The sequence below is a fragment of the Mesocricetus auratus genome, unplaced genomic scaffold, assembly GCF_017639785.1.
Source record: "Mesocricetus auratus isolate SY011 unplaced genomic scaffold, BCM_Maur_2.0 Super-Scaffold_4256, whole genome shotgun sequence".
Lineage (NCBI taxonomy): Eukaryota > Metazoa > Chordata > Mammalia > Rodentia > Cricetidae > Mesocricetus > Mesocricetus auratus.
The window spans coordinates 23,859,827-23,886,689 of NW_024429182.1; the positions used below are offsets into that span (position 1 = coordinate 23,859,827).

Consider the following 26,863-nt stretch of genomic DNA (forward strand, 5'->3'; position numbering starts at 1 on the left):
TCTGGTGTGCGAGAGATTGAGTTCCTAGGTCAACATATTATGGAATATATATGATTCCTTCTTTCTGATTCCCAAAGCTGAATACGTGGTGAAAAATTTAAGGCTGCACTAAAATTGAACTCTTTTTAGTAGAATTATTTTGGAATTATGCATATTCATGCCCAAAGTAGCCTTTTGCTTCCTGGAGGCTTCACTAAACTACATCCCTCGTCATTTTCAAGGATTTGGCAAGTGTTATTTATAAATATGCCTTACCTATTTTCAACCTTCAGCCTGTATGTCCTTTGAAGAATCTGTCCTTTTATTTCTTGAGGAAATTGAGCGCTCTCCTTGCCTCAGGCCTTCTCCTGTGTTTGCTCCCATGATTCCCAAGCACACAGCTGTCACTGCATTTATCTCATTATATAATTGTTATCTGTTAACTGTGGGTGGATCGGGCTTCTTGTAGTTAGACTGTGCCGTGTTTGTTTTCATCATTAATGCTTGGCTCATTAAGATTGCCAGTAAACACATGTGAAACAAATGAGGCGCGAACAGAGTCTTCAGAACCCTTGGCAAAATTTGTTAGCCCTAATGTCCAAAAGTAATAAAGAAATTTCTTCTTTTGGAAACATTTTGTAAACAGGGTGTGGTAGCAAATGTTTGTAATCCAAGTGCTAGAGATAGAGACTGCAGGATCAGAAGTTCAAGGTCCTTCTCTGGTACAAGCAAGTTAGAAAGGGGGCGGAATGGCCCAGAAGAAGCAGGTTTCAAATAAATGAATAAATTCTGTGATGTGCACACGTTAGAAATACTGACCAAATCTTTCTTAATTTTATTTCATTTTACTTTATGATCTTTAAAGTACTGTTACTAGAGTGACACAGCTTTATTTTAAAGTAAGTTTGTAATTTTCCAAAAACCAAATATTTTAATTAATGTAGTTGCTTTAATTAATGTAGTTGCTTTATGTTTAGAGACTTTAATATCTCTCTTAAATGTTGTAACATTTAAATGGGATAGAATATTGTAACTTTTTCTGAAATACTTACAAAGCAGTCTATGTAGTTAAACTATCTTTAAGAATGCCTGATTTGGACAGGAGTTGGTGGTGCACGCCTTTAATCCTAGCACTCTGGAGGCAGAGGCAGGCGGATCTCTGTGAGTTTGAGGCCAGCCCGGTCTACAAAGCGGGTGCCAGGACAGCCTCCAAAGCTACACAGGGAAACCCTGTCTCGAAACCCGGCCCCCCAAATGAATGCCTGCTTTGTATTAAGGAATGAATGTTTAAACATTGGCAAACAAAAGGGACACTGTAGCATCAGCCTCATAGGACAGCTGTAATATATCAAGATAATGCGATTAAGTGAGCCATGCAGTACAGGGATGGCTTTACATGGCAGCTTGGCTTAGTTCTACACGCCTGTGTGCTAGGCCCATGCATGGAAGACAGGGACTCCTTATAGTCAGGGATGGAACTCAGGTGGTCAGGCTTTGGAGGAGTGCATTGTTACTGATGAGCCATCTCACTGGTCCTCATTTTGTTTAATTAGAACTATACAAAAAACTTGCCATGTAGTGTATTTGTTATTACTTGTTTCCTTCACTTAGAAAAGAGTGCTTTGGAAGGGGAGTAATAAGTAATATTCCGTTGATTCCTGGGATCTAGTCTGTCAATGAATTTATTTGGTAACTACCAGGTACTGTACATTAAATATCCCCTCATCAACATGAGTGACTTTCCAATGGTGGCCAGGAAGTTGACAGTGAAGAGCTGTGTACTTAGAAATGTCACTCTGTATATTGGGCAGACTTGTTGATTTCTGAGAGAGAACCCCAGAAGACTGCCAGCTAAGCTGGTAGTTTATCTTCTGTTGCCTCAAATCAGCAGCACAGATTCTAAATCCAAGATCAAGAGGATAACAGGGGGCCACAGCAGAAGCGTTCACGTCGCGGCCCCTGTCAGATTCTGGTGAATCTGCGAATTCTGCTGTACATTTCCTCACCTTGCCCCCATTCAGATAAGAACTGAAGTGAAAAGGAGGATGGTAGATTTAATGTATCATGTGATGCTTCTGGGGAGACTGTGGAGCACACCAAAACACTCACTGGTCATAATTGGGGTCAGCAGAGTCACTGGAGGACAGACACAGTATATCATCATAAAACAGGGATTTTAGATTGAAAAATCAGAAGCAATAGGAAGCATGAGAAGATGCTGCTTCTAGTTGTATGCTATGTATATAGGCTCCTGAAGGAGCACAGATGACATCATGCATCCTTAGAATTGTGGCACGTGTAAGTAGTTGACAGTCATTTATCTGGCAATGGGTGACTTTGGAATTCTACTACTGTTTGCTTTAGGTTCTGTTCCTCAAACCTTTTAGTGTCTCTTGAATGGAACAACTAGTCAAGGCTTTGTCTTTGTCTTTCCAGAGTCATAGGTCAAAAAAGTTAGATCTGATGTCCCATTCCTAACCTGGATGATTATAGGTAGTGCCTTAGTGTCATAGGGCTGTTTGAATTTGTTTTGCTGTGTTTTGGTTTTGGTTGGGAGGGCAGGGTCTTATGTAGCCCAAGCTGGTCTCAGATACCTGTGTAGTTAGGATGACCTGATCCTCCTGCCTCTACCTCCCAAGCTCTAGGGTTACAGGCAAACGCCACCATTCTGTGTGCTGTTATTTTTCTCGTTTTGTAATAAGATTTTACTATTAGCTGAGGCTGACCTCCAACCCACAGTCTTTCTGCTTTAGCCTTTGAGTGCTAGGATTATAACTGCACCATTATACCTGGCTGACTTGTGTGACTTTTTTTTTGTAATTTTATCAAAGTATAATTCATACATCATAAAATCTAACCTTTTAAAGTATAGAGAGCAGTAGGTTGTACTATAATTCTAAAAGTGTGCCTCAATCATTGTTCAGTTCTAGAAGCGTCTATATATCCATTGGTGTCAGTTTGCATTTTGCCCCGATTACCTCAGACCTAGCATCAGTCAACCTTCTTTGTATCTTTATGGATTATTTCCTGTTCTGATCATCTCATATAAATGAAATTGTGGTGTGATTCTTTGAGGTTGGCATCTTTCACATATGGCGTTTTCAGGGGTCTCTATATTACTGCAGGTGTTAAGTAGCACTTCTTTGTTTTTATTGGTGAGTTATAGGCAGTTACAGGTGTACCTCAGTTTGTTCTGCAGTTGATCGACATTTAGGTAGTTTCTGACTTTTAGAAAAGTTTTATAAAGTTGTCATAAGAATCTATGAATAAAGCTGGGTGGTGGTAGCGCAGCCTTTAATCCCAGCACTCGGGAGGCAGAGGCAGGAGGATCTCTGTGAGTTCAAGTCCAGCCTGGTCTACAAGAGCTAGTTCCTGGACAGCCTCCAAAGCCACAGAGAAACCCTGTCTCAAAAACAAAAAACAAAACACAAAACAAAACAAAAAGAATCTATGAATAAATTTTGTGTGGATATGTGGTTATAATTCACCTCAGGCCGCGAGGAGTGGACTGTGGGTTGTATTGCTAAGCATATGTCTATCTTTGGAAGAAATTGCCAGACTGCTACTCCAGAGTGCCTGTGCCACTGCGCATCCACCAACAGTTTATAGGATGTTGACTCGTCTGCGTGGCATTTAAAAATGTCACCAGGTTTTTTGTTTTCAGCTTTGTAGTAAGCGTTCTTGTGTGTGTGTGTGTGTGTGTGTGTGTGTGTGTGTGTGTGTGTGTGTGTGTGTGTGTGTGTGTGTGCGCGCGCGCGCGCGTGCGTGCACATGCATGGGGCTTCTTTTTTAGTGAAAAATCTTGCGAAATAAAATGGAAAGTTAGAAACAAGTAATTATTAAATATTTACCATGTGCTATGCCCTGCTAGGTTTCAGAGAAGGAAATATAGTATGTTTTTACTTCCATGGGACTTAGAGTTTATTGAGAGTGGGCAATATGTAAGGAATGCAGAAGTTATACCATGTGTCAGTGGAGAAAGGACCTCTGTGAGTTCTAGGACTGTCTGTCTGGTCCAGTCCAGCCATGGATGCTCAGTGAGATCCTATCTGAAGAGATGGAGGGGTTGGGGAGGGAGAGAGAGGGCTGGTTGCAGCTGCTCCTGCAGTCAGATAGTCAAGGTGAGGGACTGCTGGAGACCAGCAGTGAGAGATGGCAGGGACAACCTAAGGAAACTGTGTATCCAAAAAAAAAAAATCAGTTATAGCATGCCGTGTGCTAATTCCCTATGGTCAGAGTACTGAAGTGGATTGGGGGAGGGAACAAAACTGTACTAGATTTTGTCCATGTTGTATATGGTTTGACATAATCAGTAAAAGGAAGAATGTAGTTGGACTTTTCTTAGGACCTCCACCTTCCAGCGTATTGTTAACTCTGAAAGGTCGACCTTAGCTTAGACTTGTCCCACTAACTCTTGTAACTTAAATTAACCCATGTTTTTATCATTCTGTGTTCTACCTCGTGGCTCTTACCTCTCTCCCATTCTGTGTGTCCACTTGTTCTGAGTCTGGATGGCATCCCTGTGGGTCTTGATTATCTCCTCTTCCTCTCTCTGACTAGACATCCCATCAGTCTCTCCTGCCTAGCTATTGGACATCCCATCAGTCTCTCCTGCCTAGCTATTGGACATCCCATCAGTCTCTCCTGCCTAGCTATTGGACATCCCATCAGTCTCTCCTGCCTAGCTATTGGACATCCCATCAGTCTCTCCTGCCTAGCTATTGGACATCCCATCAGCCCCCCTGCCTAGCTATTGGACATCCCATCAGCCCCCCTGCCTAGCTATTGGACATCCCATCAGCCCCCCTGCCTAGCTATTGGACATCCCATCAGCCCCCCTGCCTAGCTATTGGACATCCCATCAGTCTCTCCTGCCTAGCTATTGGACATCCAGCTCTTTGTTACTGTTGTGCCCAAATTCTGAACCCCCAAATCACCAAGAGACCCATTCCAATACAAAAGCAAAGAGTCTTTTATTATTTAACGAGTTAACTCGGGTCTTTGTCCCTCTGACATGTCAGGTAGGAGAGAGAAGGACCCTAGGGAACTGCGAGACAGGAAATTTATTGGGTGTGCAAGGTGAGTGTTTAGGGGTATGCAGCAGTCTCAGGATTGGTGCACTTCTGGGCTTGGGTGACCTGCCCAGTGTTGATTGGTCAACTGTTATGGCTTATCGGCCCTCTGAGGACGGTTGCCATGCTCTGCATGTCACTGTGACACCACTTTTACCACAAAGCACATCAGCTAACTTCTAATTGGTTCCTTGCCATGGTGGAGGGTATCTGACCTCCCAGTGACTAGGGGCAGGTCCAGCAAAGTCAGTAGGCTGGAAACTCAGCACATTTTGCTTCGTCAGAAGCTTACATCCTGCTAGGTCTTTTCTGCAGCCTGTCATGGCTGCTAAAGCAGGGGGTTGGGTGAGGGTCTGGTCCCTTCAGTTACATCAGTGACATGGTTTAACTACCAATGATTTGAAATGTCATCAGCTAATCACTTTCAAACGTCAATACACAAAATAAGCCAGGAAATGGGACAGAGTTAATGTTTGAAGCCTCTTGAAGCCTGTCTTATATTGTAGTCCCTGATGGCCCTTTCTATAACTTCCTTAGGTTTGATTTCTGCCTTTTGCTTGGCACACTGGCCAAAAGTAATCACACTTTCCTCTTCCTGCTTCTTTCTACAGGTGTCACTCTATGGCCTTGATTGGCATGAAACTCACTGTGTAGCCCAAGCTGACCTTGACCTTGTGATGGCCCTCCTGTCTCATCCTCTCAAGTTCTGAGATTACAAGCATATGCCACATTCCCTGGCCTTTTTTTTTCCATTATTTCTTCCCTTTCTTCCTGTTCCCCCTTCTGCCTGTTTTGTAATGTTAGAAATTGAATCAACGGCTGGGCATTGGTGGTGCATGCCTTTAATCTCAGCACTTGGAAGGCAGAGGCAGGTGAATCTCTGTGAGTTCGAGACAAGCCTGGTCTACAAGAGCTAGTTCAGGACAGCCTCCAAAGCCACAGAGAAACCCTGCCTCAAACAAACAAACAAAAGCAAGCAAGCAAGCAAGCAAGAAAGAAAAAGGAACTTAATTGAGTGTCTCATACATGAAGAACAATACTGTATCGTTGAATCATTGGGCCATACCCATGATCTTGTAATCACTTGACAAAAGTCTGTGCACTGCTTCAATATGAACTGTTGACCACAGTTATCGGTAGCAGTTGCTTATACTGTTTTTGCACATTTGACCCCTCTAGATTTCCCTGTAGACTCTGTCCCCAATATGTAGAATCATTTCAGATGAGTAAGGGATTTAAAGAGTCATTTTCCCAAAAGCTGATAAATGGCGCCTCTTTTCCTACCTGCTTTGCCAGTAAGAGCTGTGAAGATAAATTAAGACCAGAGGGGGCAGGGAAAGAGTAGGCAGAGATGTGCCTGAGTTGAGTCCCGGTCCTGTAACTGAGCAGCCTCAAATCAGGAGAGACTGGTATCTTGTGTTTTGCTTGTTTTGTTGAATTGTTTTTGAAACAAGATCTTCTGCCCAGGCTGGCCTGGAACTCCATTTTTAGCTGAGGGTTACCTTGAATTCCTGATTCTGCCTCTACTTCCCAAGTGCTGGAATTACTGGCATGTTGGGATGCTCCCATTTATGCAGTGCTGGGGGTCAATCCTGGGGATTTGTGCATGCCATGCAGGCATTCTAATCCCCAACCTCCTTGATTTTTTAAAAAAAATTTTCAGAACTTTAGTTATCTTGGTTTGCTCTTAGCAGCAAAAAGAAAGAACAAATACAGTGTGGTTAAAAGGTTAAGGTAATTGGAATTAGTCATCTTCAAGAAGAAAAAGATAGGACTTAATTTCTGTGTAGGCACTAATCTTATTCAAGGCTATATTTAGGATTGTTGTATTGAAGACCTTTTAAAAACAAACAAAAAATTTTAAAGGGTGTTCAAACAGGGTATGGTGGCAAATGCCTTTGAGGAAGGAGGATCTCTGAGTTAGAGGCTAGCCTGCCTGATCTACAGAAAGAGTTCTAGCCAGGGCTACACAGAGAAGCCCTGTTTCAACACACATAGATACACATACCCAAAAAGGAAGAAAAATGTCAAGCTTATAAGGATATTAAGTAGATAAAAGGAGCAGTTGTTTGCCAGTGTACCTGGGGAGAGTATGGATGCACTTTTCCTAGCTACAGATTGGGGACAGTTAAAGTAGGTTATTGACTGAGGGGCTCCATACTTAAGAAGGAGAGAAACTGTTTGGTAAAGCTTTTTTCCTCTTTCCCTACAAGGTCAAAGTTCCCTTTATAAGAGGCTTTACTTTTGGGTCACATGTACCCAGTTGCTTGTCATTTCAGTAAACTTGCAAATTACAAAACAAAACAAAATACTTTTCCTGACAGGCTATTACAGATAGTAGTGGTAGTTGGTTTAGAAGCACAGATTCCTATACTTCTACTTTGCAATCCATAGGAAATTTGTTACTACTTACGATGGTCCTGTTTAGTAGCCAGCATTACATGTTTGATCTGTTCCTTGCATTCTTAATTGCATCTGTGCTTGAAGTCACTTTATGTTGAGTTATGTATTTGTTGCCTCTGGTTCTTACTTAGGGCTAGGAAAGTCCATAAATCTTTGTTTCAGTATTAGTGATATTATTAATAGAAACCATGGGTCAAGGGACAGTTGTGCCCAAGTAGAGCCAACATAGAAAAGATGAAGCTAAAGGACCAAATGGACAGGAGTTGAAGAGATAGCTCAGCAGTTAACAGCACTGGCCGCTCTTCCAGAGGACCCACATGGCAGCTCACAACTGTAACTCTAGTTCCAGGGCATCCAACACCTTCATGCAGTCATACACGCAGGCAAAACAGCAATGCACATGAAATGAACATAAAGAAATCATTTAAAAAAGGACCAAAGGGACATGCTGAGAAAATTAGGGAAGGAATGAAATCCCCAAGTCAGAAATGATTTCATAGATTGTACACTGAAATGATGACATGATCCCTTTGTAGGAAAGATGCGGTTAGGAATGGATGGAGGAAGGAAAGGCAAGACTATAACCCATTAAAAGGGAGCTGTCTCAGAAGCATAGTATTGGTCAAAAAAAGCAAAATACATGATAATTTTCATGTTTAGAGAAAAGTAATATAGAACAGAGTGATAGAAATACAATTCTTAGTGTCTGTGGTGAGTTGGTTTCAGGGCCCCTTGTGCAGATAACCATAACCCACATTCATTGCATTGGATACAATCTATGCATATCCTACTGAAACTTTCATTTCTTAAAACATTTTTATTTCTTTAGTGTTGGGGGTTCTCATGGAGGTCAGAGCTGGTTCTCTCCTGACCATGTGAGTTCAGGAGGCAGACTCAGGCTGTCAGGCTTGTCGTGCCAAGTTCCTTTACCTGCTCAGTCATCCCAGCCCGGGTCACTTACAGTCCCCACTGTGTAAATAGCTGTCATTGAGAAAATGTGTTACAGTGCAGTTGCCCTTTGTTCAGGCATTTATACTTTGCTTTACAGTCTACAGATATCAAATCTGTGCCTACTTGGAAGGGCCAACTTTATATTTTTAAACGTCTGTAAAAATACCTGCCAAATATTTATAGTGATCTGAAAGAGAAGGTAGGAGTGGAGACTTTTCTATTGTCATGCTCTGTGTGTGTTTGAGAAGGATAAATTTATTAATTACCACACAGAAAATATCCACTTTAAAAAGATATGCCAAGTCAGGTGCCATGCAGCCATGTAAGCCTAGTCCTGGAGGGGCTAAATTAAATCCAAGTGTGAGGCCACTGGGTCTTACCTGTTGCCTGGTCTTGGTCTTGAAAGACAAGACGAAGAACTCTGTATTTTCAGAGCCGGCTTCTCTGCCTCCCCCATTCCAACCAGTTGCCAACCACTAGTCTCTGGGCCAGGGACCAAGGGAACTGGACCCCAGTCCTTACTTCCAAGACCCCACCCCCGCTCCTAGTCAGTCCCTGTTCCTGTCTGCTTGCCTGTCACCCACCTCTCCCACCTTACCAAGGTGGGTCTGCCCAGTTTCTGAAACCAGAATTCCAATAGGGTGGGACTTTGCTACCCTACTTTGCCAATTATTCATCTGTCTGGTAGGTGTGCGACTTTGAACAGTTGCATAAGTTCTGTCTATCCCCAGGGTGGCAGAAAATTGAAGACACTCAGTCCAGTGCCTAGCGTATTACAAGGTGCAATGATTATTATTTTATTTTAGTTAGTGTGTGTATGTTGGGGTGGGCGGGGAGGGGAGCCAGCCTGTGAAGGCCAGAAAAGAACTTGAAGGAGTTGTTTCTCTCCTGGAGATCAAACTCAGGTTATCACATTTAGCCTAAAGCTCTATTACCCACTGAGCCATCTTTCTGACCTGCCATGGTTATTTTCATCGTTTGGTTCCTAGATACTGTTGGCTCTTAAAGTCTTCTACTTTGTGTTTCTGGGAAAGGAAACACCCAAGTATAAAAAAAAGCCAGAAGAGCAGAAAGTAAGTGAGGTGATTTGGGACTGAAAGGCGGGGCCATGGATGTGTTGGAGAGTGATCAAGGCTTCGTTTTGAGGTTAATTACCTGTCACTTGAATGCGGTAATTGACGAAGGGCATATGAGTCAGGTGGCTTGTGTGGCAGAGGCGAAGAGTCCTCTCTGAACTGTCTGGGTTAGGTGCAGAGGTGTTTTAAAAAGAGAGGGTTAAGGAGGATGTCACCTGGATTTGATTGCGTTTGGACCCTGGTGCTACCACTGTAACTTTCACCACTGACTCCATATCTGCCCAGGACTTACACTCACAGATCTCCTTCCTAGAGTCTTAGTTTCCTCAAGCAAGAATCACATTGTGCAGCCCAGGCTCCCCTCACATGCTCCATCCTCCTGCTTCAGCTTCCCAAGAAGAGTACTACCATTACAGATGCACCTTACTTTTGCCTTCCTTCCTTGAGTAGTAAGACAATTTTATTTTTATTGTATTTATTTTTGTTTTTTTTAAACAGTTTCTCTGTGGCTTTGAAGGCACCAAAAAAAAAAAAAACCCAAAAAACAAACAAACAAAAAAAACCCTGGGGGGGAAACTTTATGAGTAAGTTGCTGTTTGCTTATCTGCTTGGCCTAGGGTTGTTTATTAGTTTGTATGTTGTTGAGTGGGGGTACACACATGTAGTGTGCCCATGTGGAGGTCAGAAGATAGTTTTTAAATGTTGGTTCTCTCCAGGGCTCCCAGGATTGAACCAAGGACTTCAGGGCTACCCAACAGGCAGTAATATCTGCTGAACCATCTTGCTGCTGCCCTCTATGTCCCCCTGCCCCTTGTGACAGGGTCTCACACTCACCTTCCCTTACACCCCCGTATAGGATATACAAGACAGTGGGTGGGGCAGCTCAAGGCACCGAAATGGAATGTGAAGGCGATGGCACCTGTCAGCCCCAGGTAGGCCAAACCAAGGGCCCAGGATCCAGATGTGTAAGGGGCAGTGGGTGACAGTGACCCATGCTAGCTAGACCAGATCAAAGTGGCCTCAGGACGCCTGTCACATGCAGACTTTCCCCTCCTAGTACACTTTTCCCTTTTTTGTTGTGGTTTGTTTGTTTGTTTTTCTTTTTCAGGACAGGGTTTCTTTGTGTAGCCCTGGCTGTCTTGGAACTCCATGTGTAGACCAGGCTGGCCTCAAACTCCAAGATCAGCCTGCCTCTGCCTTCCCCCACCCCTATCTAGTACTGGGTTTAAAGGTGTGCACCACCACCTCCTGGCTCCTAGTAAACTTTTAAAATTTAAGGGTATTCATACATGTATTTATAACAGACTGAATCCTAGGTAAACTGGCTTCTGAGGACAGCATGCCCCTTTCCTAGGACTCCCTGTGAGGGAGGCACATGGGAAGAAACATCAGGGAGAGGAGAAATGTTAGCCCCGCCTGCAGGGATCAGCATGGCTGCTTGCTTGGCCTACTCTGCCTCTGGTGGATTCTTGCTTCTCGCTGGCTCTGACTGAACTGTTGCTGACTGTGTGATCTACACCCATGTCCTGACTAAATTCTTCTCCTGGATAGACATAAGAATTGAGACTGCTTCACCTGGCATTGGTGGAGCACGTCTTTAATCCCAGCGCTAGCGAGGCAGAGGCAGGCGAATCTCTGTGAGTTCAAGACCAGCTTGGTCTACAGGGTGAGTTCCAGGACAGCCTCCAAAACAAAACCAGTTTCGAAAATCAAAAAAAAAAAAAAGTGATGAGGCATGAATAGAATTAATTTTATGAGAAAATAAGTCTCAATGGAGCCAGGCGTTGGTGGCACATGACTTTAATCCCAGCCTGGTCTACAGAGAGGGTACCAGGATAGACTCTAAAACTACACAGAGAAACCCTGTCTCGGAAAAACAAACAAACAAGAAAAGAAGAGGCATGTGCAAATTCTGTTATGCTGGCCACATGTCATGTTTTCATCTGTTGAGTATAAATGGACACTGTTCAGTTTGTATCGATAAACTCCTTATAGATTTTAAATCTATGTTCCAGTACTGGGATGTGGCATTACAGAAGACACTTTGTGTTCTTGCTACTGTTGTTGTAGACACCATGTAGGTAGCTGTTGTGCATTCTTTTATGTGTGTATGTACTTGAACATGCTTGTAAAGTGACAGATTCAGCTAGGCTGATGGGTAGTAAGTCCTGTCTGCCTGCTTTGTGTGAGTGATGGATCTGAACTAAAGTTCTCTAGCTTGTGGGGCACATACTTTACCATCTCCACCTTTCCCCTCTGGCCATCTTGCTGGCTTTTCTTATAAAATATTACTAAGCATGTTTGAACTGGAGCTCAGGAGATTGGGAAAGGAAGCACACTAGTGTAGAATCTAGTTTAACTTTAGATGTTGGTCCTCCGGAGTTGCCCACTGATCTTTTGAGGTAGGGGTTCTCACTGACCTGGCACTCTGAGAGGGACAGGATAGCTGGCCAGTGAGCCCCAGGGATCTTCCTGTCTCTGTCTCCCAGCATGTGCCACTACAACCTGTACTTGTATATAGGTTTGGGAGAGCTCCCATCCTGGTGCCTACAAGGCTAGTACTTTGTCAACTAAGCTGTCTCCCAAGCCCAGGAACTTGTAGTTCAACCAGAGTGACCCATGAATTTGACATTTTAACTGATTTGAGGATCATTTCAATTTAAACACATGACACACCTTCCTAAATACCTTCACTCATTTTCCTAATAGGTAGTCACCTAAAAGCATATAGCCTCTCCTGACAGGAACTCACTACCACCATGCAGCAAGGTCATCTCATCAGTGATTACATGCACTATTATGATTCCATAGAGTCACTGCTTACCATCCTGTGCTGATGGGGTCAACTTCTTTGGACAAACTTTATATTCCTTGGGGTATTGGTTTTGAGTATAGATACGTACGTTCCAATCTTTGCCAAACTCACTTTCCTTATGTATACAATAGATATGTTTTTTACCTACCTTGAAAGAAAGATTACATTAAAGATTAAATGGAAAAACAAAAACAAAACTTCCCTGGCCAGAAAGATTCTTGGATGTCATCAGGAGGATGGTCAGGGGCTTGTGTGATAGCCTCTGAACTGCTAGGATAATAGGCAAGTCCCACCACATTCTGCCAAACATCCCAAACAGACTTTTTTATTGTCATTTAACCTCCTCTTCACCATGAAATTTTATTTCTTGCTTTAAAAAATTGCCACTTGGTGGTGGTGGTGCATGCCTTTAATCCTAGCACTTGGGAGGCAAATCTCTGTGAGTTTGAGGCCAGACTGATATACAGAGTGAGTTCCAGCACAACCAGGGCTACATAGAGAAACCCTGTCATAAAAGACAAAAAAATTATTTTGTTGGCATTTACTTATTTATGTGCATGTGTGTGTACAAGTGCATGCCCCAGAATGCATGTGGGGGTCAAAGGACAACACATCTTAAACTTATTTTTTTTATTCCACATTAAAAAATATCCATATATGGAATTTACTGTTCATAAATATTAAAGTGATTTATTATGAATACATTGAAATTGTCATGATTTTGCTTTTTCTATTTTGAGGCAGTGTCTATTTCAGACAACCTGGAACTCCTTACACAGGTGAAACTGCTGTTGCCTCAGCTTCTTTATAAAATAACCCTCTGTCTTTTTCAGGAACATGGTTCTGATTTTACGGACTTTCTCGGTTCTCTAGGAATGTGGAAGACAGGGAGTGGATAGTAGAAGGCAACACTAATGCATCTGATCTCATTTGAAAGAAGTCAGTCTGAAGGAATGAGGCATTTACGTTATAGACTATCAGGGAATGGATGCACATTAATTGTAGATACTTCTATTGAGAATATTGCCACTGTCATTATTCTTAATGTGTTTTTATAATTGTAACTTTCATTCATGTTGCCAGTATACAGCAGGAAGCAGAACAAATGTTAATTTTATGAAGTAACTATATATCGTCTTGTTCTGTGTTTCTATTTTTAGGACCGGAGTAGGCCCTATGACACTTTTAACTTGCACTCCTTGGAGAACTCCTTAATGGATATGATAAGGACTGATCATGAGCCTCTGAAAGGTAAACACTACCCTCCCAGTGGCCCACCAATGAGTTTCGCTGATATAATGTGGAGGAATCATTTTGCAGGTTAGGAATATTCATATGTCCATTCTTGCTTGGTGTTTTAAGCAAAAAATCAGCTTTTTAATAATTGTGAACTTTTTGTTGTTTTTATTTGTCTTTGTTTGTTTGTTTTGCTTCTGTAAAGCATTGTGGAATGCATTTAAAGTTGATTTTCTTTTTTAACATGGGTTCAGCTACCTGCAGTAATCAGAGTTGGTAACCTTAATCTGTTTATCTGGAAGAAGTCTATGTTGGGTAGCTGAGGTCATGGTTATAGCATGAAACCAGAAGCCACATTTTCTGGGCTTTGTACATTTGGAATCCTTAGCTGAACTGTAGTATCCATTTAAGTTCAGGTGTACCTCGAAAAGTATGACATTTAGTAAGTCAGTCTCCAAAACGCCTTCAGGAAGCTTCATAGATAGGGCTCCATTGTGTTAAAGTCTAACCCTTTTCTAGTATAGGAGCATTGCAACACAGCGTACATGCCGCCAGAGGCCCTTTGCGTAGCATGGGCTACAGAACAAGGGCGATACTTTAAAGCATGTGCGTGTTCTGAGTTCAGTATGAGGTAAAGCATTACAAGATCAAGAATAGGAGGATTTACAGAGTCCATGTAAACTCATAATTACAGATGGTTCTTTTTACAGGTTACTCGACATTTTAGAGAGCCTGCAATATTTTAGCTACTCTAATGAAAGTTACTGGTATGGAAAACCACTCCATTTTGAGTTAGTACTTTAATTAAAAACTGAACACTTTGCCACAGGGATGACCATCTTGAGCGAACTCCGCATCTTCCTTAATCGTGAGGGCTTTTTCCTCTCTGGCATTCACTAGACCCTTATCTAGGATGTGGCCAACTGAACCTCTGACATCCGTTTCCTTCCCAGAAATCCTTTCACCACTTTCTTGTCATGCTCATCATTTTCCTGCTGCTTTTCTAATTTTCCAGTGAAGAAAATAAGCATTAGACAATGAAGAAAATAAAGGGTCTAGAGAAAAGCTAGATCTTAAGGCCTTCAGCAAAAGAAGAAAAAAAAGAAAAAAATATTTGCTGTTATATTTAGTCACCACATTTTTCTTCAGTTAAAGATTAGGTCTGTGATAATTTGGAAGCATGTTATATTTAGAGGTGTGAATGTTGTAAAAAATGATATTTACAGATTGTTTTGTTTTTAGACTCTTTTGAGATTACATTTGTCGATTTTTCTCTACCACTTAACTCCTGTTCTTTGTCTGTACCTTCTGTATCTTGGTCTGTATTCTCTGCTTTTCCTTTCTTGTATCTATTTCTTTTTTTTGAGACAGGGTCTTACTGTATAGTTCAGGGTGTCCTGGAACATATTATATATTCCAGGCTGACCTTGGAACTCAAGACAATCCTACTGCCTCATCATTGTGAATGCAAGATTATATAGGGGAACACCATTGTACTCTTTCAGTAAAACATTAGAAAGGGATTTTATAGTCTGCATTAATTTTTTAGAATTGTATTTGTACCACATTAAGTATAGCACTGGCATAGTGGAAGAGGGTAACCTCACTGAGATGTAAACACCTTTTCCATTTGTGGTATCCTTTTAAATCTCAGGCCCCACCATCTCTGCAGACTTTTCTTGACTAGCAAGTGTGAGGTAGACGACTGCTTCTCCATATGTGCATCATGAACTAATGAGTTGGGAGACCGTTAGTATGTACTTTTTAAAAGTCTCAGTATGGTTTCAACTTCCCAGTTTGTCATACTGTACAGACTACTTCCCTGAGGCCAGTGACATCACTATGTCCCTGTGGTCAATGACATCACTTGCACCTTTAAGAAAATATTTTGACACTGGGCATGGTGGTGCACATCATAATCTCAGCACTTGGGAAGCAGAGGCAGGTGGATGATACAAGCTCAAGGCCAGCCTGAGCTTATACAGACATAACAAGTTCCTGGACACACCGAGCTATATAGTGAGACTTGTCTCAAAAAACCAAGAGCAAGAACAAAGAAGGAAGAGGAGAAGAGAAAATGTGTAAGGTACTTTTACCTTTAAAAGTAAAAGTGTCAGAATAAAAAGGTGGCTAAAAAGTTGCACTGGAGAGAGTCTTCAGGCTGGAGAGAGAGAGAGCTCAGTCTTCAGGCTGGAGAGAGAGAGAGCTCAGTCTTCAGGCTGGAGAGCGAGCTCAGTCTTCAGGCTGGAGAGAGAGAGCTCAGTCTTCAGGCTGGAGAGAGAGAGCTCAGTCTTCAGGCTGGAGAGAGAGAGCTCAGTCTTCAGGCTGGAGAGAGAGCTCAGTCTGAATACTTGTCTTGCACCATAATGGCCTGAGTTCAATCTCGCAAACCCAGTTAAAAGAGCGGAGAATACTAGCATATGCTCACAATCCCAGTGCTGGGGAGAGACAAGGAGATCCTTGGCACTCACTGGCCAGTGGGCCTAGTCTGTTTGATGAGTTCCAGGCCATGAGAGACCCCATCTCAAAAACAAACAAAAAAACCACAACCTTACCAAAAACGTGGATAGTACCTCTGCTGGATCTCCATATGCACACACATGTATCTGCACACATGAACATGCATATACACATAAGTAACTTAAAATTTAATAAACATTATGATGGTGTAGCCTTTGGTTTTTTATTTTCTATAGTAATAAATACCCATGATTCTCACTGATATTCAGAATTTATTGATAAAATTTAAATTTAGACTTTCCAGTTTTTCTTTATCCTAGGTAATACTGCTATAAGTTTTTCTTTACATAACTCTTGCTTAAGGCACATTCATAGTGATGGTCTGTAGGTCCAAAGATAGAAGCATCAGGGTGGGTTGAGCATTAAGAGCTAGAGGATATGTTAGGGTAGCTGCTGTGTGCTGGGAAGTGTTTTGTTCTCTTCCAGCTTGTTTTCTTTCTTCCTGAGTATCCTCCTTAGATCTCAGTCTTCACCTTTTCCCTTATAAATGTGGGAACACTGTTTGTGGGGTAGGGTAGGGTAAGGTAGGATAGGGTAGGGTATGTGTGTATCTCAAAACCCAAGTACAGAGTTGGATTTTGGGGTGCTTGTTTGCACTGGTCTTATTTTTCTTAGAACTCAGTTTTCTTTAGGAAGAATCCCACATTCTGCTTACTATACAAAAAATTCAGATAATGCATAGTGGGTCAAAAGACAAAGTTTAAAAGCCTTCTATAGGCGCAATACAAATAAGTAGCAAAGTTATTTAGTCATCTTTATTAAGAACCTCCCAGATGTCCTACATTTTCTGTAAAGCAAATGCCCTGTCAAAAGGCAGTCTTTCTAACATCATAGTTAGTCCAAACTGGATTTGAGTTCTTTATCTGCCCCGAGTTGGTATTGAACTGAACACATTGGCTTCTTTATAGCCTTGTAATTAAGATAAAACAACTTATATAATAGGTGGGAAGATGAAATCCCTGGCACAAAGAACTGTGCAGATAACTGCATGGGATTTTCTGTGTAGGTTAGCGTGGCTTATTCCTTTACCTCCATAATAAATTAAGCCAAATCAGTGCAGATTTTTTTTCTTGACCAGACTACAGCTCAATGTTGGCTGCAAACGGTCACAGTTGTGTTAATTTTCCATACATAAATATTGATTATTGAAGGATAAGCCATTATTTTCAAAAGCCACATGTAGGAGAAAGACAACTGCTCTAAGTTAACTGAGTAATATAGTTATCTTAGTCACTGTTCTGTTTCTGTGAAGAGATAGCATGATCAAGGCAACTCTTATGAAAGAAAGCATTTAATTGGGTGAAACACAAAAAAATAAATGACCCAGAGATTGATATTGGGTTCAGATTTCATGATGAATATCAGAAAAGCAAAGAAGCTGCCCACTAGCTTCTTACCTCTGTCTCAGGCTGAATGGGCTGATCTGTCTCCACGAGCTCTCACCAAACCTCAGACTGTAACCTCTCCTCAGTGTGACAGGAGACTGAATGCCTCTACTGAGACCTTGCTTCTGTCTTATATACTTCCCTGATGTTGGGATTAAAGGTGTGAGCCACAACTGTCTTTTAGACTGATTCACTCTTGATCTGGGTGGCCTTGGATTCAGAGATTTGTCTACCTATTAATCCTGAGTCCTAGGATTAAAGGTGTGTACCACCATTGCCTGATCTCGATAGCTTGAGGCTGACTTTGCTTTTCTGAATCCTCAGACAAGCTTTAATAAATCATAAATATCACTACAACTGGGGTCTTGCTTACAGTTTCGAGGGTGAGTCTATGACCACCGTGTTGGGCAGACATGGAACGGGAGCAGTAGCTGAGCACTTAAATCACAAATTGGAGGTGGGGGAGGGGATAGAGAAAGAGAGGACAGAGAGACTGGGCTTGGTGTGGGTGTTTGAAACCTCAAAGCTCAGCCCTAGTGACACACCTTTCCCAATAAGGCCACCTCCTAATCATTTCAAAAATAGTTCCACCAACTAGGTACCTAGCATTTAAATATGACATAAAGTACTTCATGATATACTTAAATTGGACTTGGTGTATATTCACAGTGTTGATCACATAGAAGATGTTAGTATCTATTATTTAAGGAATATTCAGTGAAAATCATTTTATTCAAGCATTTGTTTAATTCAAGAAAAAGGAGGAGCTAGTGTGAGAGCAGGAAGTCTAGGAAAAAAGATTTCCCTTTCGGTAAATTAGACATCACAGGTTTTCTGTTGTGTTTGCGCTCATGCTGGGTCAGTCAAGATGATGAATCATGGAGTAATGGCTTCTGTGGGCTGCAAGTGTATATAGCTCTGTCGTAGAGCACTCTGCGGAAGCCCTTGGTGTGAATCCCAGCATGCATAGCCTGCAGGGAAAACTACCCTCTGTTGCAGTCACTGGGTAATTCAGTTTGGCGTGACAGAATGACATGATAAGGGCTTTGTGTCTTACACCTTGTATGAACTTTGTGCTTGAGAGATGCTGCATATTGATGAGACAGGAGGTCTTGAGACAAATAGAAAGTTGTGAGTGCTGGTACTTGTTTCTAAGCACAGAAGTCCTTGCATTAGTAGAGGTAGGAGTGGTGGAGGGAACTGGCCTCTGCTCAGATCCAACTCTCTGCGTAACTGTGTAGGGAAAGTGGGTTTCTAGTGTTAGAAATAGGAGGAGAGGAAGGGAAAAAAGATTCATCATTGTACTCTTTGAATGAGACTACCTCCTGACTTGAAAACCTGTGATCATTAGGCTTGATTGACCAGTCACCTTCCGTGTTAGAATAAATAAGGAAATAGCAGCCATATGCTTAGGACAGAGAAGCTGAATGCTAGAAAGCAAGATCCCATCCCCTGGCTGGGGAAACTGTACTGCAGGCAGCTAGGCAACAACATGAAGGGAAGAGCATCCTTTACCCCCTGCCCGCGTTCTCATTCTTATACCAGGATGCTAGTCTGGCTGACTGGGGATAGTGCCTGAAGAACTGTTTCTATATACGGAATTTTCTCTCCTTTGTCATTTGTGGAACTGAGATTTGAAAAATGAAAAGAGCAGGTGTCGGTTGAGCACTCAGATTGAAGGGCCTGCTTTTCAAAGATACACTGAAAAAGTCTGAGAAAAAATAGCTCATTTTCTGGTACTAGTGCTTCAGCACATTTAAATTGACAGAGACTTGGAAGATATGAATGCCACCCCTTTGCTGTTATAGAGACGTTTTTCTCTATTCATCATATTTAGATGTAATATGACAGAGACTTACACAAAATTGGTTCCCTTTGGGGGAATTTTAGGTTTCCTTGTTTTTTTTTTTAAGACATTTATGTTCATTACATTTTTTTTACTTGATCCTCCAGAAGAAAATATGCTGTTTATTTTGTAGCTTGAATCATTGCTTAGTTTTACTTCAGTGTCATCTTCTGTCAAGCTTTGTCAGTTTGTCCTTACTAAGTCAGCCGATTCTTAGCTGTGCTTGGGGCCCAGTCTGCCAAAGCATCTGAGTTTGATTCCCTGAACCTAAAGTGAAAGAGAAGATGCCCCTACAGATTGCTGGAGACAGACTGAGTTACCAGGAAGTGATTTTTCTTGTCCATCTATTTCCAATCTTTTCCTCTATGTGAGGCTTGCTCAGTCACCAGGCTAGCCCTGAGCCCTGGCACGTGAGAGATCCTCCGGTCTCACCTTCTTCTGTCTGTTACTTTGCCTGATTGAACCTGATTTAAGATACAGCATTTTCATCCTCTAAGAGTTATAAAAGGACGATTATACCTGGGTACTAACATCTGAAATTCTAATTCAGTTGAGCTGCAGCCTTCACCAAGGAAACAAGTGCAAAGGATTTAAGAAGTTATGGCAGCCATGATGTGATGCCTGCTACCCCAGTTGCCACGGAGGGTGTGACTGGAACCCACAGTACAGCCTTCCCCCCACCCCAGAGAGAGAGAGAAAGAGAGAGGGGAGGAAATAGGAGAGAGAAACAAAACAAAAACAAACCCTTGTCCAAAATTGTCCATTGACTTCAGTTCTGAGCTCACAGTTTTGCTTAATGGTTATTTGAAACAGATCTATAATACTATAATTATAGTACCTTATTTTGCCATTGCCTTAAAAAGAAATTTAGCTTTTTAAAAACAGTATTTACGTGTTCATGAAGAGTTCACAGCACAACTTGAGGGATCTGTTTTCATGTCTCAAGGACTGAATTCAGGTCCTTGGGCTTGGAGGCAAATTTTCTTGTTGAACCATCTCACAGCCTCAAGCCTCAAGCTTCAAGCGTCAAGACCCTTTGTTGTTGTTGTTTGAGACAGGGTCTTGCTGTAGAGCCAAGCTGGTCTGAAACTCAAGATTCTTCAGTCTCACCCTTTTGGACACCGGGTATCACAGGCATGTCCACCACATCCCACTTCACTGTTTCTCTAGGAGTGTGTCTCTAACTTTTTAGATAAAATAGGTAAAATTTAAACTATTTTCTTGAGCAAAGCCCTAATACCGACATTCTCTTTGAAGCTGCTTAAGTGCTTCTCCACCCTCTGTCTCCGTCTCCTGACTCCTGTCTGTGATGTGGACAGAGTGGGCCAGTCTCAGCTTTCCCTTGAATCGTTTAACCTAGGAAGACTAAGGATGCCTTCCAGCTTCTGAAACCTTACATTTTACACTATACTTGCACGATAGCTAGCTGACAAGAACACTTTAAAAATAGCAGACTCACGGACAGGTGACAGATGTCACACTGGCAGCACCAGACTGCAGTGACAAAATCACCAGATGTCACACGGTTCGTCCTGTTTTCACAGCTGATTCAACAGCAGCATTTGTTGGACAAAAGGAAGCAAAAAGAAATGGCCTCCTCCGAATTTAGCATCAGGGTTTCTTTTGCCACTGCTTGCTTTCTCTCTCTTCCAAAATCCTGTAATCAGTATTAAAGCTTAGGTGCATATTGCACTAAGAGAAAAATTATATAATGATCACAATCTTAGGAAAGAAAGCTTCGTGCATGTTCTCTACAGTGACAAGTATAAATAAAACTGACAGTGCTTGTCTTTAGTGGCCTTATTTTTTCATATATTCTAATTATATTCAGTGAAAATAGATTGCATTTATTCTCTAAACACTACTTTTTGAAGAGATAAACTAAAAAGTCATATTTAATTTTACCAAAAACATTATATTTAGTAGGAAACCTAGATTAATCAGGTTATAGATTCTAGGGATCCAGTATTGACACAGAGCATCTTACAAAATTTGTTTTTATCTGAAGATCCATTGGAAAAAATTAGAGAGAAGACCAGGAAAGGTAAAAACCACTGGTTTTTTGTTTTGTTTTGTTTTTAAGTAGCACTGCCTTCCACCTGTAAGACCGCATCGAATCCTCTTGCTCTGCTTCTTGAGGAAGACAGAATTGCAGCTACATCAGTGAGGATAGAGGCAGCCCCATTCCTCTCAAGGTCATCCTGTCAAGGTGAAATGTTCTAGCTCTTCAAGAAAGAGCTCAAAATGCCGTGAGATGTGCTCATGTTCTGAGGCTAAGAGGGCAGATTCCAGAAACACGGAAACCTTATTTTGTGCAATGTCAGTAAAGTATGTAATTCTCTATTATACAGGAAGTGAAGTCGAATGAATAGCAGCTAAATTTAGGGTTACTCAATGTCCTTGACAACCTTTCCTTATTGTAATAGTATTAAGGACCATCAATCCCTTTTAAGGACTCACACTGTCCTCTTGATATTTATTGGTCAATGATGGAATAGGTCCTGTTTTTTTTACATTTTGTTTAAACAAGCTCTCATTATGTATCCCTGATTGGCCTAGAATTCACAGAGATCATGTGCAACACTGTCTCTTCCTTTTTGATGTTATTGTTTATTTTTTTGAGACGGTTTCACTGTGCAGCTCAGGCTGACCTTGAACTTGTGATTCTTTTGCCTCTACCTCCTACATGTAGGCTATAGGTGTGAACTGCCATCTAACTAAAGAGATTCTATTTGCCTTAAGTTCTAATGGACAGTGATTTTGAAGTCTCAATGGGATTTTATCAGCAACTGGCTATTATGGATGATACTCTAGAATATGATGAAGCTAAACTAGAGAGAGGATATCACTTTTAGTGTTCATGGATGTTAGTTTTGGGTGTAAAGAACATTGATTTAATTAACTGAAACCAGTATGTAAATTCTCTTACCGAGTCCAGTCTTGTTCTCATGACTGGACTTGTGAAGTAGTTTTCAATTAAGGTGGTGATAGGAGACAGCATTGCAGATGGCATAGACTGTCACTCTCAGAGACTCTGAAATGACCTAGGAATTGGAAAAGCATAATAAGGTATGAGGGACAACTACAAGTATAGTTATGCCAAATATATCTTCCAACAATGGGATACTTTTAAACTCCTAGTGATTAGCTTGTAGGTAATATGAAAACAGTTTGTTTTCTACAGAAATCTTATATTCAAGAATGTTTCCTTTATTATTCTTTGACAATTTAATTGATTTTCCCCCATTCTTAAACACACACACACACACGCGCGCACACACCAATACAAGTGGCAAAGTTGAATTGTGTTTTTTCATTAAGTTATTTTGTTTTTCTGTGGTGTTGAGCTTGGCAATGATGTTTGCCTCCAGTTCCCAATAGCAGAATTTAATACCAAATGAAAACTGATACTTTTGCAATTGCATATAGAGTTGTATCTGTTATCTCCAGCTTCCTCTATACTATTTTCCCCAAATATGATTGACATTTATTTAAGCAGTGGCTATAAAATAGAACAAACATTTTTAGGACTGTAGGGATATTTAAGTGGTAAAACACTTGTCTTAAAATTAACATGTTTCTGTGGATTTCATGATAACTCTCAAAGTAACTATACATGAGAACTTCAGAGAGTCAGGCTCGTAGATATTATTTACACCCTAGTTTTTGTTTCAATATCTTTTTGTGTGTTTGTTTTTTGAAACAGGGTATTATTCTGTAACTATACACTGATCCTAAATTCCCAACATTCCTCTTGTCTGGGATTACAGGGGTGAGCCACCACACCTGGTTTTGATAACTATTTTGTTGAAGGAATTGGTCAAGAAATCTTGCATAGTACATTTTCTCTCTATACAAGACTCTTTGGGTTTAATTTTAGTTTTTTGATGCATCCTTCTTCTTTGTCTCTAATAATGAAAAAAAGCAGCAAATGCCCGTATCTTTCATTCTGTACCCCTGCATCTTTCCATCTGTGCTTGTGAGTTTCACTCTGTCCATCTCCTGCCCCTTCCCTACACACACACATCTTTCAGTCTTTCACTCTTTATTCCAATGGGCCATTAATTGAAACGTTAGATTCTGTTTATTATCTTATAGCTCAAGGGTTGAAACTTTGTGAATGAGTATAGAACAAATGTGTGAGGGTTTACAGGACTCAGGCTTCTGTTGCCTCTTTGCTTTTCTTTGGTTTTCCAGCCCATTAAAAATGTAAAAATGGTTCTTAACCTCAGAGGTATACACAAATAGGAAGCCAACCAATGTGGGCAGAAGTTTCAATTCTCATTATTCATGAAGATGAGACTCTGGAAAGTCACATTTGTCACAAGGTCATAGGAGTAGTTAGTGGTGGGGCCAGGCATGGATGATAGTGCATGTTTTTAATCCTAGTTCTTGAGGGAGGCAAACACAGCAGATTTTCATGATCTACAGGCCAGTCTGGTGTGCGTGGTGAACTCTAGATCAACTAGGGCCACATAATCATAAAAGAAACCAACACACCATACAAACCAAACCCCTGAAAGAGGAGTGGTAGGGCAACTTGAACTCTTAAATTTTTACATCATCAGTCTTTCCCTTACCATAAAATTTACCATCTTCTTCCTTTTGCTACTTTGGTAATTATGTTGCATTTTTTGAGGCATTATGAAATTGTATCTTATTATTATCTCTAAACTTCATGTTTACTTACTTCTCTAAATTTCTTTTTTTAATGCCTTAATTTGAAGGGCATAAATAAATGATTGTTTAAATAAAATACTTATCTAGGAAATGGACTTGTTTAAATTTTAATATGGGAGATGTACAAATTTCAGACTATAATGGAAGCTTCTTTTTGTTTGGTTGTGTTTTGTGTTGAGACTTTGGCTTTGTTTTAAGACTTTTCATGTCTGTGTTTTATGAGTTGATTTAAAAGTTGTTGTAAATGCTTTGGCCTTGATAGCACTGCTATAGATGAATCTGTAGTGTTTTGTATTGTGTGTATTTTGTAAGTGTATTTGAAATAATTATATTGAAGAATTTTGTGTGTGTGTGTGTGATTATGCTTAATATAAAATTGCTTTCTTTTCCAGGGCGCATGGGAATAAATTTCCATCATCCAGGAACAGATAACATTATGGCACTTAACAGTAAGTTTGTCTTCCTGTAAAACTCTCTATAGAAAGTATCAGTCAGGTTTGCAACACTGTTCGATTTTTCACTAGAGGCAGTATAGATTACTGTTCTATACAAGCACTTCTCAGAGTGGGATTTCTGTACCAGTAGCATCAGCATTACTTGGGAACTTACTAAAAACCACACAAGATCTCAGGGTCTCCTACAGACATACCTATAGAATGAGAAACTTTAAGGATGCTTCCAGAAATTTGTGTGTTAGCAGTCATATAGGTGATTCTGAGTAAGAAAAAGCTAGAAAATTCATTGCTCCAAACCAACATTTGCAAGTTGTGTATGCAAGCCTGTGAACTGGCTTACTACCTGTGTTTGTAAATAAAGTTTTAAGTTAGTAATAGGAAATGTTTCCCAGCTTCTGCTCTCTACATTAGGGTGAAGTAATGAAAGAAGGAGGTATAGGGAAAGAGAGAGTAGCATAGAAAATGAATGAATACTTAATTTTTATACATAACTCATTCCTGTAAAGAGCCCATAGATGTTTCAAGATGGCTCTTCAGGGCTCTTCCATTGATAGAATTTGTATACTGTAGATGTTAGCAGCTTTGATGGCCACATATGGCTTTGTCAATATAATTATGAGGTTACATTCTAGACTCTCTCTCTCTCTCTCTCTCTCTCTCTCTCTCTCTCTCTCTCTCTCTCTCTCTCTCTCTCTCACACACACACACACACACACACACACACACACACACACACACACACTAACCAGAATGCTGCTGAGTTGCTCAGTGGGTTTGGAGAGTCAGGGGTAGTGACGCACACCTGTAATCCCAGCACTTAGGAGGCAGAGGTTGAGGAGGATCTGGAGTTCTAGGTCCGGCTCACTATGTAGAGGGCTTGAGGTAGCTTAGGCTATTGAGATTGTACTATAAAAGCACTATGCCTGAATATTTCATATCACTCATTACACACAACTCCATAAATATTTATGTAAACATGTATACTTGTAGGTTAAACATGTATACTTGTAGGTTAGAAAAGGGTTAAAAAGGCTACCGCAGAGTTCAGAAGTCACAACACAGTAAATATTTATGTAAACATGTATATCTTTAAGCTTAGAAAGGGGTTAAAGGGCTCCAGCAGAGTTCAGGAGTTATAACAGGTAGAGAGCAGATAACGATAGAAGCAGTCCTTGCTGGAGTTAGTCAATAGAAAGTACCCAGTTGGACTGCTAGAGGTACACAGAGCCAAGCCACAAGGTCTCCAGGTTGAGCATGGCTGCAGAGGTGAGGTGTGAGACCATCAAGGCTTAATATAGGAGCCAATGGACAACTGATGGAGGTGGGAGGGGCTGCAGTTTTAGTCTGCTGCATCACCTTCAGGGTGATAGCTGAAATGAAGCCCCAGGGACAGCCAGGAGTTCTCAGGCTATGGGTCCCTTGGTGCACAACTGGATGGTCAGATGACAGGCCAGTGGGGCTGTTGTCACACTGTTAGGTGTCTTCCTCTTTATGCATCTAGGTGAAGGAGTGCCACTGCTTGTGGTATGTCCCATAAATCCCTGGACCTGGTTTCTCTGATCCATTTTGCTATGTCAGTGTGCTCATACATTCCCAATCTTCTTTATCCGTGTATGGGTGGCCCCTGTTTTTGCTTTGGGAAGAGTAAGTGGCTTGTTGGTCTTCCTCCTGGGTGGTGCTGGACAGACGTGGTGTCTATGTGTACAGAGAGATGCAGAATCATCCTCTTCTGTGTTTGTTGTCAAAATGGAGCCCACTACTGCTTGTAAAATGAAAATCACCCAGAGAACAGCATGATCTCAAAAAAACAAAAAAACAAAAGCCCTGAGGTATCTGCCCGGGTCAGCTTGCCTTGCTGGCATGTATAGGACAAACAACTTTGTAAGAGAACATACACAGAAATCATGTGTTGTCAGGAGGCCTGCACAAGCTGTTGCCTCTCAGAATTGCAGTTTTCTCTTCTGTCAAGTGAGTGATACCAGTTTGTGACCTCTTATTCCCTCAGGTGTGCAGGCCAATTCCTGGTTCACTTCAGGGATACACCGAGTAAAAGTAGGGCTGTGTATATTAACCCCCCTTTCTCTTGAGTAAGAGCTTTGAAATACCATTAGAATTTCTAAAGATAGGCTTTAGATTCTCTAAAATATGTAGACATTTGATCTAAAATATTATACATTTCCTCAGATCTGACATGCTGCACTTACCCTGAGCATGTGGGAATTGCTGGCGCTGCTTAGTGACACAAGCCCTGATCCGTGTTTGCATGTTTTCTGTTTGGAGGGCTTGAGGACAATGCAAATTCCAAAGCATGCTCCTCTCATGTCTCATTTCTGAAAGAAAGGACACTTTACATGGAGATTATGCTACGCTACGTGTGTGTGTGTGTTTGTGTGTGTGTGTGTGTGCGCGCGCGCGCGCGTGAGAGGGGGGGGGAAGAGGAGAGAG

The 26,863-nt window shown here is 41.3% G+C and overlaps 1 protein-coding gene across 9 annotated transcripts in view; it reads left to right on the top strand.

The window, feature by feature from the left end:
• The window catches only part of Cpeb3 (cytoplasmic polyadenylation element binding protein 3), a 179,166-nt gene that overhangs the window by 53,945 nt on the left and 98,358 nt on the right, over positions 1-26,863 (top strand). For 7 of the 9 annotated variants that reach the window (XM_005063652.4, XM_040745024.1, XM_005063654.4 and 4 more), the window contains exons 3-4: positions 13,457-13,616; positions 24,356-24,412. In XM_005063652.4, the coding sequence (XP_005063709.1) occupies positions 13,457-13,616; positions 24,356-24,412 (217 nt within the window). The remainder of the gene's footprint in view (positions 1-13,456; positions 13,617-24,355; positions 24,413-26,863) is intronic. The other 2 variants (XM_040745039.1, XM_040745048.1) reach the window with 1 other exon arrangement.